The 15,735-nt window shown below is 36.1% G+C and overlaps 1 protein-coding gene across 6 annotated transcripts in view; it reads right to left on the bottom strand.

Annotated features, from left to right (window-relative positions):
- LOC107746016 (TBC1 domain family member 1-like) overlaps positions 1 to 15,735 on the bottom strand; it is a 57,195-nt gene extending 41,460 nt beyond the window's left edge. For 4 of the 6 annotated variants that reach the window (XM_016560053.1, XM_016560057.1, XM_016560058.1 and 1 more), the window contains exons 1-3: positions 15,549 to 15,735; positions 14,213 to 14,516; positions 13,228 to 13,464 (exon numbers count right to left, since the gene is read on the bottom strand). In XM_016560053.1, coding sequence (XP_016415539.1) covers positions 13,228 to 13,464; positions 14,213 to 14,494 — 519 coding nt within the window. In that variant the 5' untranslated portion in view covers positions 14,495 to 14,516; positions 15,549 to 15,735. Of the gene's footprint in view, positions 1 to 6,586; positions 6,761 to 13,227; positions 13,465 to 14,212; positions 14,517 to 15,548 lie in introns of those variants that run through there. The other 2 variants (XM_016560054.1, XM_016560059.1) reach the window with 2 other exon arrangements.

The raw sequence follows: 15,735 nt of genomic DNA, 5'->3' as shown, positions 1-15,735 counted from the left end.
TTCAGTTTTTAATTGTAGTGTCTGTTCTTTTACTGAACTAAATGATTTTTATTACTATAAAAAATCAAAACGATGGTGGGGGTCGGTGCCGCGGTGGGCATGTGACGTAACCGGTGTTGCGGCTTAACACCGGTATCACCGTCAGCACCGTCTATCGGGGCAAGCCTATTGGGGAATTCAAATTTGTTCTTATATGGCACTAAGAGTGCATTGTTAATTTATCAACATTAAGAAACACATAGAAACGAATAGCAGTTTTTGGGGAAATATGTCTTTTATCATTGCTAGTGTAATAGCTGCTGGAGGAAACATGAATTACGTTATTGATGAGTTACTTTACCATAAGGAAAATCTGAGTGTAAACGTCACTCCAGAAGAGGAGGGTTCAGAAGAACTACTGTATAAACATCAGCAGCAGTGACGGTGTGACAAACACACAGTCTTGCAAAACATTACCACTTTAAAAAATTAATTTCATGCTGAGAAACATGACACACTTCCATTTCCTCACAATGTTCTTAGTAGCTGGGTGGGAATATGATAAAGAATATACTTTGTTGAATTATAAGAACTATGTTATCCCTCAGAGAACATTTACTATAGTTTTCTCTGTTATGAATATGAGATTATCTAGAGAATCATTAAAACGCTCAACTGAAGGGTCAAAGATTACTGTGGTCAAAAAGTCTTCTCAAAAAAATAACAGTAATGAACTAGATTTATGATATAGCTTGGACTCGAGACCGGCGAGTGGTGCAGGTGTCGCTCATTATCAATTACTCCACCGGGCTCTCGGCCCCGCCCCCACTCGTCATAGGGTCCATTAGTGTTTGTTTGTTTTTTCAGCTTTACCAGATTAAAATTGTAAGCCTTATTGCCTATATAAGTAATAGCATACATCTCCACCACAAAAAGACACATAATTTGATGTATCATTCCTGTCCATAAGACAAATGGAAGAATGTGTTTTCAACTACGCACAAAAGTAACAAAGATATTACTTTAAATTCCTTATGGAGGAAAGGCTATTCTACAATAACAAAGTAATACCACTCTATAACTCATCTCCATGATACTAAAAAGAGCAAAACTACCAGAGCATTTACCACCAACCCAGATGATTTTCCACAAAGGGCATTTTCAAAAAAGTACTGTAGATATTTTCCAAAAACCCTCCTTTAACAAGGCCAAAAGCAGATGGATCTGTTAAACTGGAATCTTGTTTTCTGCAGAAGTTGAGCTAATGTAAGTTGTTATAGTGTGTTTACACCAAATGTATCCCATCACACCCACATACTTATATTAATTAAGACAAATCCGGTATTAAAAAAACACTGCTTCAGATATAGTTCACTGACAGGCCTGCACAAATGGTCAACTCACTGAAAAGGGCAGTAGAGTGCATCTAAACTGTTTGCACCAGACAGATGCAGCATTTAGCTGCAGTTGGCTATTTTTCTGCTAATCAAATCTTTAATTCACTGGTATGCGGAGCTAAGTCTATTTCAGCAACATCCAAAGAAAAAACAAAAAGACAAACAGGCTGGCCCAAGAGAAAACAGTGAACATTGGGAAAATACCTTAGGCTATATCACAAGCTCAATTTGGAGTTGTTTCATAAGCACGGAATTACAGGCTTGTGACCAGTAAGTCAATGTAGTTCCACCACAATCTACTGATTCTTGTATTGTCATTCATTAGCTGTTAAAGTATAATATTGCCACCACTCTGGATGGTCTTTTGTGGGACACGGTGAACTTTGTAGTAGGCTTCTGAGACTGCATGTATGTGCAATGGCCCCAAAACTTGGACACGTCCCAGTTAAAGATGCTGCAACTGATTTAGTTGAATTTTACACAAAATGTCTCTGTAAACAGAAAAAAAAAATAGAGATAGAGAAAGAGAGAGTTAGGGGAGTGGCCTATACCTTTCTAGAATATCGGAAAACTAGCCATTCAGACTAGCCATTCTCTTCCTTTGAATAGTTTTGCATGTTCGGGTTGGCAAGAATCAGATTAAATGTCACTTAAGAGTGTTAAAAACACATGAATGACAGAGCATTACACAAAATGCCAAAGCAAGTTGTAATTAACAAATAGGGAGCAGCAAAATTGACTAGTTGATGGGTTGCCTGAACGACTGGTTGACAAATCAAAGCATTAAAGGGACAGTCTACCCAAAAATTCAAATTTATCTGTGGAACACCAAAGAATATGTTTTGAAGAATGTTGGTAACCAAAGAGTTTCAGTTCCCACTGACTTTCATTATATTTATTTGACCATAAAATGGAAATCAATGGGAACCAAAACTATTTGGCTAACAACATTCTTCAAAATATCTAATAGTGATAGTGTTCTATAGGAGAAAGAAAGTCATACAGGTTTGGAACAACATTAGGGTGAGAAAATGAGGTCCCCACATTCTTAAACCAATACACTTACACACAAACATACTCAACTAGGGCTGTCAAAATGGCTGAAAAACTAAATTCGAATTTAAAATGCATAGAAAACCCCGCCATAAAGTCTCGAGATATGTTTTTTCAAAGTTAAAGTGCAATCTTGTGTGAACAGCTTGGTTTCGGTTTTGATGTAAACAACATCTTCCCCGCATTGATTGTTCTCTTTTTCTGCAATATTTTGAATGAACAACGTAGCAGCGCCGCATCCAGTGGGTTCAACCGGATAGGCTAACAAAAACATTAAAATGCAACGACACTTACATCATCATCGCATCGACACTTACATGTGCCTGACGCACACCTAAAATTCGAATGCAACGTTTTTGCATTCGAATGTGGATTTTTATTTTAAATTCTACGAATATTCCAAATTAGATTTTTTTTTTTTGACAGCCCTACCGTCGTGTAGGACTTTTCGCCGCATTTTGCCACAGGATACACACACGGCAGTGGTCAACCGTTTGACGGCAAATAAAAGAGCTTCAACACCGCCATCGTCTGTATGCACGTACAAATAATTAACTGCACTTGAAGCTTTCATAAAATTAAAAATTAAACACCCAAAACTGTACATGGCATTATCATTCATGATTATACGTGAAATTCCGGAGGGGACGTCGGATGGCGTCACGTGGGGACGTAATGACATGTGCCATTAATCGAACTATGAACTATAACACGTAAAACGGGAACATGAAAGGAATACTCTAAAAGCAACTCATGTAAACACCATAATAATAATATTGGCTAATTTAGAATAAGGTAAATAATTAGATTACTGATGTCCATGTAAACGTAGTCATTGTGTATTACGAATATATCCTCTTTTGTAGGTTGCTTTGAATAAAAGCAATTGCTAAATGTATAAATGTAAATAAATGACCATTTTTATTTTTGTGTGAACTATCCCTTTAAGAACGCCTGAAGACAACCAAAACTAGTTGACCATCATCAAACAATAGTTAATCTGTTTAAAATGAAGACACAAAGTAATTGGATGCTTTCTGGTTCTTAAATGTTAGTGGAAAATGTTTATAGATAATGTGATACACCTGCTAGGACACATTTGTGAACTGGAAGGGAACTGACTTCCTACATAACAGCAAATGACCTTGGGTCATATTGGTTAAAAGTGAAGTCAGAAAAACTCTTGCATTATTTGTTTGCAGATGCAACTTAGTTTGATATTTTAATTGTGGCTTAAATTGTTTAAATGTTTTGGGGTCACAGTGTAAGTATATATACAGATTATACGTGAAATTCCGGAGGGGACGTCGGATGGCGTCACGTGGGGACGTAATGACATGTGCCATTAATCGAACTATGAACTATAACACGTAAAACGGGAACATGAAAGGAATATTCTAAAAGCAACTCATGTAAACACCATAATAATAATATTGGCTAATTTAGAATAAGGTAAATAATTAGATTACTGATGTCCATGTAAACGTAGTCATTGTGTATTACGAATATATCCTCTTTTGTAGGTTGCTTTGAATAAAAGCAATTGCTAAATGTATAAATGTAAATAAATGACCATTTTTATTTTTGTGTGAACTATCCCTTTAAGAACGCCTGAAGACAACCAAAACTAGTTGACCATCATCAAACAATAGTTAATCTGTTTAAAATGAAGACACAAAGTAAGTTGGATGCTTTCAGGTTCTTAAATGTTAGTGGAAAATGTTTACAGATAATGTGATACACCTGCTAGGACACATTTGTGAACTGGAAGGGAACTGACTTCCTACATAACAGCAAATGACCTTGGGTCATATTGGTTAAAAGTGAAGTCAGAAAAACTCTTGCATTATTTGTTTGCAGATGCAACTTAGTTTGATATTTTAATTGTGGCTTAAATTGTTTAAATGTTTTGGGGTCACAGTGTAAGTATATATACAGACAAAGAAGGTAGCTAGTATATTAGGGCAGAGAGCATAGTAAACTGTGTGTTTGTATATTTGTGCTGGTTTGAACTTACTGCACCCTCAGCTATCTGATGGAGATGTGGAGATGTTGCCCAGTAATCTGATCAGCTAAAGAACTCTGCAAAAGGCTGCTATGTGGGCAGTGTGGTACAAACCCTTTGGCTAATCAAAGCTATCGCACAGCTGAATGTTTCTGAATGAGTGCTTTTCATTAGAGCCCTGGTCAGAAACCAATCCATGCATTTTCTTTTTTTATGTGCCTAGGTCTGATTCAGCATGCCCTAGTGTGTGAGTCAAAGTTTGCGCATGTTTATGTGAAGACGGTTGGGCCTGATCATCAGAATTTCAGGATATGAGATCAGGATATTATGTTGAATACTGACTCATCATCTGTCTTAAATAAAGGTGTTAAAAGACTTACTGTGAATCCAGAAGCACAATCAACCATTGGCTAGTGTTAGTAGATCCAAAATCTCAGCTCTTTTTATAGCATTCATTGCTCAGTTTACTTTAATAATTATACATATTTCAGAGTGAAACTGGATGTTAAAAAATATATCATTTTCCAACATGACTTTATCCATCAGGATAATAGTTGGATAATGAAAAATGGGCTTTCCATACCAGAATGGAGCCAGACCAGAATGTGAGTTTGCAGTCTACTCTCCTCCTGAATATGAAGAGGCTTTTTTTGACCAGGATGTGGAAGCTCAAAGCCATCCTCAAAAGCATCTTGACACAGCCAACTGGTAATGCCTTTTTTCAATTCTATTGTTGGCGTAACCTTAATTTTAATACTGTTAACTACAATGAAATTACTTTAGAAAAGAATTACGAAGCCATTATTTGGCTATTGGTTAACAATAACCAATAACACACACAGCCTAATTGGCATAAGCCTATTTTAAAACAAATTTTTAAAGAGAAACAAGTTATAAGTATAGTATTCCTGTAGCTCAAAAAGAAAAGCATGGTGCTAGCAACCCCAATGTCATGGGTTCAATTCCCAGGGAATGCTTGAACTGATCAGATGTATACCTAAAACGCAATGGAAGTCACTTTGGATTAAAGCAAATGCATAAATGTAAATGTATTATTCTGATGAACGATTACGAACAATGTTACAAAGATTACAAAGCATTTATATTACTTTTTGAATAATGTGCATTGATGAACTGAAAATTCTGTCATCATTTACTCAACCTCATGTTGTTGATGAAAGATTGTACATTTTTGGGTGAACTATCGCTTTAAGTAGGTTTGGATCCAAACCAGGCCTATAGTTTAACACTAAGATCTATCAGCACACCCATAGCGTTCATCTGAACTTGGTTTTGTGAGCTGTGACCAATTTCAACCTGCCAAAATAACCTGAATAGCCTTTATCTGTATAACTGCGTTTCATAAACCTGCAATAATCTCTCATCTGCTTTCTGATCTGCTTGTACCTTGCTTAAAGGGTTAGTACACCCAAAAATGGGCTTTGATCTATTTAGTGCAGCATTATAAAGGAATAATTTGATTGGCTACCACAGTGTGAGAGTAATTTAATTGGCCGTTTTTATGAGAATAGGATGACAACAAGAAAACAACTAAACAGGAAGAAATGTAACACGCTTAAATGCTCACAGATCAGTCTGGATGCAATGCTTATGGTGAAAGCGACAGAAATCTAGTTGATGTTCTGCAATGGAAAACCACACTGCAGAAGATCATTAATCATCAAATGATATTTAATGGACTTTCAATCTATGTAAAACAAGTCTCTTTTTTTTGTTAATAATCTCATGAGTCCAAGGTTGCAAGCTTTTGTGCCAAAGATGATGAACTTGTAAATTCAAGTATCAACAAGACTTGTCTTGCATAAGAGCCTGTTGCAACCAGGAATATCAGAGAATGTTTGGCTGCTAGCTACAACTATGCATAAGCAGACCATAATGTCTTAATTCTAGCTAGGATGCCAAAATAAAATGAACTAACCACACAACAGTTCAGATGCTTCAAAGGTCAAAGTTTTGCTTCCAGCCTAATTGTTGAGGAAAACAACAATGGGAACCATGTTGTCATGCAAATGACTAGTAAACAAATAAAGGATGTCAAAGGAAATATATGATACACATTATTTACGTTACACTGGAAATGTTATGATCATAAGTAACAATGAACACTTTCTCATACACTCGTATAACTCACCTGACTCAGCCATCTACGCAGAGAAGGCATGTCCAAACCTGATCGTCACCTACCTGTGTTCTCCCTCATCCCAGCTTTCCTCACTTTTTTCTCACTTTCCTGCGTCCTCACCTTTACTTTCCTATACCTTCAGATGGTAAGTGTGAGTCCCTCAAAGCTTTCTCTGTTCTTTTCTGTCCCTCCCTCTCTCTCTCTCCCTCTCTTAGCTGTTCCTCTGTTTTTTAGGACCTAGGGCTGACTCTGGCTCCGCCTGCCCTGCTGATTCAGAACAATGTGGTTCAGCCAGAGCGCCGTACCGTGACATCTTTCTAGGAAGATCACCTTCAGAAACACAGCAAAGTTACAATCTCTCGTACTCTCCTCCTCCCTTCTCTTCTCTGCTCTCTCTGGGATGGCTTTATCTGTGGTAACAGTGTCTGATTGTGTGGAGGTTTGCTTACAGTTAGGGCTGTCGCGGTGAGGGAATTTCCCTTGCGGTAATTTTGAGTGGCTCATGCGGTATTATCGTCATACATATACATATATACAGTGGGTACGGAAAGTATTCAGACCCCCTTAAATTTTTCACTCTTTGTTATATTGCAGCCATTTGCTAAAATCATTTAAGTTAATTTTTTTTCCTCATTAATTATGTGTAACAGTTAGCCTAGTTGTAATCTGATTTTCTAATCTGACTGGACAAGAGACTTTCTATTGATATTTCCACCTGCGCGCTCCACCTGCGCGCGTTCTAGACGGGCTGTCAGTCAGTGCAGTTACAGTGTTGCGCCACAAGGTGGTGGAAAGGGACTGTCATTCAACTACACGTTCAAAAACGCTGATTCATTCATTCAAAGAGACGTAATGAAACACCTGTTGAAATCATTTTAACTTGAGCGCCACTTTAGAAGGCTCTGCCGACCAGCTATGTGTCGATGCTAAGACAGAGATTTCGCTTTCCTTGAACATGACAAACCTATTTTCACAAATATATATGACTCGGCCTGGAGGACAGACGCAAGTAATCGCACGCGCTCAGTCGATCTCTCTCTCATTCACTGTCTGTTTAGTCTTGTTAAGTGCAAATCTACGGAGCCTCTGCACAAATCAGCATGGTACACATTATGTTATCAATACTAATTTGTTTAATATTCAGTCCACATGCATGAAGTGTAAAACGAGAAGGGCATAACCTTACGAAAAAAGAAAACACGCAAAAATCGCGGTTGCTGCGGTTCTTGCATTCCTCTGTGGTTTGCTCATCAATATATTGCGATATTGCGGTTATCGCGACAGCCCTACTTACAGTATAAAGATACAAGACTGTCAAAGAATGGAAATACTGGCATGTGTTCAGGGGTGAATCTCATGAAAACATGTCTAGGTCGCTTAAACACAATCAACTGAAAAAGAAATGTAAATAAGACAAATTATATAGGCTAATAAAAATGGATCACTAAGACGGTTAAGATTTTTTATTTTTTGCATAGTGACTTTTTTATGTGACAAATTTACATGATAATTAACAGTTATGAAAATTTTCCTTCAAAATTCTCATTACTGAAATGCATCTGAATATTTTTTCTTTTTTTGTAATTCTCTTTATTCTCACTACAGTAATATTTTAACATTTTATAATAGTAATTGTAATACAATAATTTATTTAAAGACAGTAAGCCAATTTAGCCAAATAATACCATGATGTATTTACATTACAAGGTAAATAATATATATTTTCTTTAGTGGTCGACCGATATATCGGCCGATATTTGGCATTTTTTAAATATCGGCATCGGCCAATAAGTTTTCCTGTTTGGCCGATGCGTTCGAGGCGGGACTTTTATTTTGAAGGCACTGAGAACGGCAGTGCCTGAGCACATAGTGCTCACATTCTCCCTTTTGTTCGCTGTTGTCGTCAGTTCTGTCTAATACGGATAGAAGTCTGTCTAATAATCAGATAGAACGGTTAAACAAAGGAATTAAAATGTATACAAAAAGTATCATAACGATTGTGAATTGAATACTCTGCGTGACGGTCGGTCCGTGTGAATTGAACGCGGACAGGACAAACTTCAAACTCGTGATTTCAAATTATGCTGCGCTTTATGCATTTGCCCACTGCCATATTGATGTCATTTACACTATGTGCTGTAAGTAAAATGAGTATTACCTTGGCTTTATCTGAAAAATATGATTCCCAATGCACACAAACTTCCCAGAATACTGAGTGCCCTGTTGGTTACAGTGTTTACTTCCTTTTTTATTATATTTTTTATTAAATGTTTATTTATTTGTGAAAAATACTTAGTGCTGGCATAATCTAAAGTATAAGAATGTTTATTTAACACATTTATTTTTTAATCCATTTTCAAATGATTTCAAATTTCTTAAATATTAATTAAAATAAATAAACATTTTATTGGCCATCGGCCACCCTGCTTTCCAAGATATCGGTATCGGCTGTCAAAAAGTATCGGTCGACCACTAATTTTCTTTCATTATTTGACATTATGGAACTGAAAACTGGGGAAGGAATGTGCTTGAATATAAAAAATGTCACATACTCTTAAAAAAATGTGCTTTATAAAACTTAAGGATGGGACTTATTTTATACACTGGGAATTGGTTTGCTAATGATAACTGGGCAAATCACACCAGATTGATACAAGTTTTCAAAAACAAAATAATATATCTACAATCTCTTCATATATATATATATTAGTCATATGGTTATGAAATCAAATGCAAGGAACAGCCCATATATGGGTAGCTGCATGACAAGCAATGACAGCAATGTCCTGCAGTGTTAAATGTTATATTTATTATAGCATTAATAAACAACATTATTCTAATTATTGTATGATTATTATACATGCAATTTTATGACATAATATTTTTATTAAAATTAGTAAAATATTTAAAAGTGAGAATTTATTTTTAAAAATGAATTTAAAAATACAGATGCACCGATTGCAATTTTCTTGGCCAATTCCGATTACCGATTTTTTTTTGTAAGTGTGACCTGCCAATACCGATTTTTGCAGATTACGATTTTCTTTCCAAGAACTATTACTGACAGCATCGATCGATGCATCTCTATTTAAAAATTTTCTAGACAGATAGATAGAAATCAAGATTACAATGATAACTTTTTTTTTTAGAAAAATATGCAATGACGAATCATTCAAAAAAAGACCAGGGATATTATAATAAGTAAATAGGGTCAATTTTAACTTCATATTGATTGATTTGAAGAAAAATATAATCTCTAGACATGCTTGTGGTGCAAGATGCACCTTTTCAAACTTCTGCTTCTGCTATTATTACGCATCCCTCTCTGTCGTGAACAAGAAGCCACAGTTTTCTGTGCCCAAGAACACTTAAGACAGACAAACATATGGTCTGTTTTTACTCAGTAACACACACATTCACTCACACACTCGCACAGAGGAAGTCAGGAGGGTTGGAACAGTGAGTAATCCAAAAATAAAGAGAAGTCAGTGCCCTTTCAGCTTAGCATGAACACAGAAGAGCAGAAAAGGCCCTAATAAACAGCTCCTGTCCTTCAGTGGAAGAGCGAAAGCGGCAGGCAGCTTTGGTGAAGATCAGGTCATTATTAGCAAACAAAGCACCAAGATCTGAACTCATTCAACAACTTAAACCAGTCAAAGTGAATGGAGGTTGAACTGCTTTGGGCATTTTTAACTACAAATACCTTGACAGTCAAGTTGATGAACAACTTGGGTGAGTCACAAACAGCTTAAACGTCTTTAGTGCTGGCATAATCATTAAAAAATAGCTGGCCTCAGCACTTCGATGCAACACCAAAACTATTAACATCTAAACAAGGGAGGGGGAGAGAGAGATACACAGAACACAAGGGAGTCTGGGAAGTGCCACACAGTTACAACCCGGGAAAAAAACAGCTTTGACTTTATCCAGACACACACACACACACACACCTATACACAGAATGCTGGAAAACTTCTGGACAAGAGGGACAAACAATCCAGACAAATGTCAAAGATAATTTACTTTAACATTCTTTTAAATCACTGTGTCATTTCACTAATATTTACATTAATGTATCTGTCATATTTCACTGTGTTATAGACTTTTAAAACAACAGTGTGATAAAACAAAATGATATTCCAAACACATTTCCCATGAGTACAAAACCACCGCACACAGACTAACAAGACCACTATCTCAAAGTTCAGGTTTTTGAGGTCAGCAAGTCACAGGAAGAAAGAGGAAATACTAGATGATGATGTCATTTAATTACCACAACTCAACTAAAACAGCAAAATTAGTCATATGGTTATGAGATCAAATGCAAGGAACAGCCCATATATGGGTAGCTGCATGACAAGCAATGACAGCAATGTCCTGCAGTGTTAAATGTTATATTTATTATAGCATTAATAAACAACATTATTCTAATTATTGTATGATTATTATACATGCAATTTTATGACATAAGCTGTCAGATGTTTGGACCCCATAAGTTGAACCAAAGTGACTCTCCAAAATTCCACACTAAATTAAATATATTCCGTGAGTCATGTTTTTTTTTTGTTTTTTTTTAACTGTACTTCTTCTTTAACCTAAAGCAAGTTTTTTTGTGGCACATTTTATTCTACATTCTGTCCCAAACACACACAAATCTGTTTCTCTATCTCTCTGTCCTACTTAAATTGATCCTGTCCCTTGACACTGTAACAGATATCTATCTAATCTTTTTTTTCCATTACATTTTCTGTAGCTATTGAGAATTTTACATCTGTCAATGCTGCATGTACATGTGGGGTACTGCAGGGTTCTGTTTTAGGCCAGGTTTTGTTCTCTTCTTCCTTTAGCCAAGATCTTTCAGAAGTATCAGATCTCATACCATTTTAATGCAGATGATATACAGCTTTATCTTCCAATGTAACCAGATTAAAAGAACATATCTCTCCAGTCTCTGGTTGACTGTGTGAGTGAAGTCAAAATTTGGATTACGGATAATTTAAAAAAAAACATACTAAACAGCAAACACGTCTCACTCCTACTCAGATGTACATCACAATATAGAAGAAAATATCTTTCACTTCTTCTGTTTCATCAGGACTTTAAGTTACCCATAAAACACATGCCATAGCTTAAATGTGACTTGTTATTTTCACAGGTGTCACTCCAATATTACAGAGACGTTATGAACAACATGAAAGGATACAAAGGCATTTGGTATATGCTAAGCTGTTGAGCCGAAGGCTGGAGCACATCTGCGAGGCCTCAGTCTCGGATGAAAGATGCAGAATTATGTTTGTTTGAATTATGGTTAAATTGGCTGCAAAGCTAACATGAAAGATGATGATTTATGGATAAATGAAGAGGTCATTCAACTGTTGTTTTTCAGTTTAAAAAAAGATCATAGAGCATGTGAAGTCGAGGGAACACCACTATGATCTGCATCTCAGACATTCAGACTTGCACGCACACACTGATTTTGGAAAGTGACAGGTTGTTAAAAGACCTGCACCTATCTATCTCTCTTTCTATCTCTCTGTCTGTTTACCACGACAATAAAGAGTCACCAGGAGTCCGTAGCCACATTGTGGCTGGCTCACTGACACAGGAAATGGTTACTATGACAACTTAGATCTACATCCTGCCTAAATGCGGGAAGCTTCACAATTTATATCTCCTTATACTCCATCACTATGTGCCAATATTCATGAACATTCTGTCCACTGTAATAAACCACCATGGTTTACCACTACAATAAAGACATCCTTTTGTTCTCTTATTTCACGCAACATCCTAAACACCTTAGCAACTGCCTAGCAATGACTGGCATCTACCTGCAACACTCTAGCATTGTTGGTGATATGTTTGTTTGCATGGACACCACTCTTGTAAAATGACATTCTGGTTGTTCTCTCTGATTGCCATTGTGCTGTTATGGTACTGTGTCTTATTAACACAAAACTCATGCATGCACAGATGCACACACCCATAAGGAGGATGGGCTGACATTTAAACATCTGAGCTTTCCCCTCATCAAAAGATTCACTTCAAAGTCATATGTGAGAATAACACCTATGGTAACCTCTAACAGTCATAAACACAATAATCTCAAATCTACCAACACTAATTTATTGTTATAGTGGCACTGCTTGGTATGGAATACAAATCTAAAAAAGGTAATTGTGACCTTTATCTCAATAATATGACCTTTATCTCACAGTTGTGAGGTTATATCTCAAAATTCAGACTTTTTTCCCCCAGAATTGCGAGTTTTTATCTTGCAGTTGGGATTTATTAACTCACAATTCTCTCTTTTTTTTTTTAAGAAATCCAAGATTATATCTTACAACTGCGAACTGACATCTCGTAATTCTGAATTTTCAGGTAAGGTTGTCTTAAAAAAAGAATTGTGAGATGTAAATTCACAATTCCAAGAAAAAAAGTCAGAATTACAAGATGTAAATTCAGATTTCCGAGACAAAAAATGTCAAAATTGCGAGATGTAAACAAAAAAAGTCAGAAATATGAGATATAAACTCAGAATTGTTTAAAAAAAAAAGTCAAAATTGTGAAATAAGTTGCATTTACCTTTTTTATATTTTTATTCTGTATTACTCAATTAAATGCTGCTAATCCAAAAAATGTCCCCTTACCTTCATGTAGTCCTGGCAGCGGAATACATAGCAGGCTGCTTTCTTCTCCTCTCTGAGCAGACAGCCAAAATAGCTGGGTTCTTGGCTGTTGTGAATGAGTTTGGTGATACGATGAGGCTTGTGATCAAACAGAACCATATGTTGCAATGGGTCCCATGGCTTCCCCGGGCCTGCCGTCTCCAGAATGCAGCAGACTTTACTGGATGAGATCTTCAGCACCACAGGCTGATCTCGAACCTTGGACAATCAGAGAGAGAAAAATACAAGTAAAGATGTACCAAAAAGTGCCATGATGCCAACAAGATATTCTATATATGTACATAATATAGTACAACAATATAGTCAATAATAAGTACCATAGTATTTTTATACTAATAATACTTCTTTGTATACTTTCTTTCTGAAAATGTTGGGGTCAGTAAGACTTTTTCTTAAATAATACTTTTATTCAGCATGGATGCATTCATTGATCAAAACTGACAGTTGAGACATTTGTTATGTTTTCCATTTCAAATAAATATTCTTTTGAACTTGCTAAGAATCCTGAAAAAAACAATGTATCACTGTTTCCAAAAAATATTAAGCAGCGCAACTGTTTTCAACATTATAATAATCGGAAATGTTTCTTGAGCATCAAATCAGCATGATTTAAATTGATTTCTGAAGGATCATGTGACACTGAAGACTGAAGTAATGATGCAGAAAATTCAGCATTGCCTCACAGGAATAAATAATATTTGAAAATGTATTAAAATACAATACAGTTATTTGAAATTGAGAAAATATTTCTCAATATTATTGTTTTTACTGTATTTTTAATGGTATGCGTAAGAGACTTCTTTCAAAAACATAACAGACTAACAGACCCCAACTTTTAAACAGTAGTGTATCTTTACAATACATTTACAATTAGGCTTTACATCATTGGTTTTTTGTTTAACATGTATTTTTAATATTACATTTAATTAGTATCAAATAAACTGACCTCTGGAGAGTGAGCACCATTGAATTCAAGGTTTCTGTTCTTTTCCCCCAGCCGCTGCCTCCGTATCTCAGCCACAACCCAGGGGAGCATCGCCATGGTGGTCAGTGGATGGATGGCCAAAGATCCAACCAGAGTTAGCATGTACTGAATCTCCTCTTCCTCTTCCTCTTTCTTCCTCTTATCCTCTGATCCAGGAAGTGTTTGGGCACAGAGAGGGTGAGCTTTGATTGGGTCATCTCTGGTTTTGACCTCAAAACAAATGCCCTCCATGCTCCTAATCATAAAATGAGGAACTAGGTGTAACCTCAAAAGACAAAAAACACCAACATTAATGAAACATGCATGTGGTTTTATGAGCAGATGCATGTAGGGTGCAACACACTTCATTGTCTATGACAAACCCTTTGCGTACATCTTCATCAACTTTGCCATTTGCAGGGGATTAAAACAGCTTACTCTGAAAGCCCCTGCAAATGTTACAGAAGGACACAGGCAAAGAAAACTTTTTCTCTAAGATTTTATCTTTATAAATTACAACCTTGAGAAAAAGTTATCTTACTGTTTGTAAGATAACTGAATATTATTTAACTACATGACAATATTTCTCATTTTCATTTCAGTTTTTAAAGTTTTTCCATTTAATATTTATATTTTGTTTTATTTAAAATTTATTTCAATCGTCAAAAAATTATTTTTAGCTGACAATAACAACATGTGCTTCATGTGGTAACGTCTAAATTAAATGGTTAGTCTAATATAACCTAGAATCATCTGACTGCATTGTTACACCAACAAAAGTCATTTTTAAGGATCAGAGCAGATGAACTAACAATTGCTCATTTTTTTATCATGCAAAGGTATGCACCCTATTGGGAGGCACCCAGTAGACTTCGCTAATAACTACAAAAAGGCATAAAAATAAGTGTTATAAGATAAGATCATGTCAAGGTCACATTGTAAATCTGGCTTTGAAGCATTGGAAGATATTGTCCTCCTGCACTGATCTGAGACCTTCCTAATGTGGCACAAACACACTGAAGCCAACAGCGAGTATAAATAGCCAAACTAATGAGAAACAACTGCTATTTACAGAGAGGTCAACAGAAAGTTTCTCTGATGGCAAGAAGTCAACATGTCATAAAAATACAAGAGGGGTCATGGAGTCATAGCAAACCAACTCACAGGTCATCTAAAAAAAAAGATTTTAAGGACAGGTGGCAAGGTCATAGGTTTGCTACAGCGCCATATTTTGCTATAGATAAGTCACTTTGAATTAGGCATTCTATATACAATCAATGAACTTTAGCATAGAAGACGATTTTTAACTTTCACTTACCTTTACACACAATGCACCGCCTTGAGGAAGTGCTTGAATAACAGTCCCGTTAGTTTTTGACAATGCAGACTAAACTGCCCCACCGGAACCTGATTTTCAGGCTGTCCTTTTTCCAAAATTGTCGATTAATCACAGTATCTGTCGCACCCATAGCAATAACACGGAGTAGTGTGACCAGTGAGCCTGC

The sequence above is a fragment of the Sinocyclocheilus rhinocerous genome, unplaced genomic scaffold (genome assembly GCF_001515625.1).
Source record: "Sinocyclocheilus rhinocerous isolate Xijiao unplaced genomic scaffold, SAMN03320098_v1.1 scaffold288, whole genome shotgun sequence".
Classification (NCBI taxonomy): Eukaryota; Metazoa; Chordata; class Actinopteri; order Cypriniformes; family Cyprinidae; genus Sinocyclocheilus; species Sinocyclocheilus rhinocerous.
The sequence above is the reverse complement of the archived record's forward strand: the minus strand, read 5'-3'. Positions and strand labels throughout refer to the sequence as shown.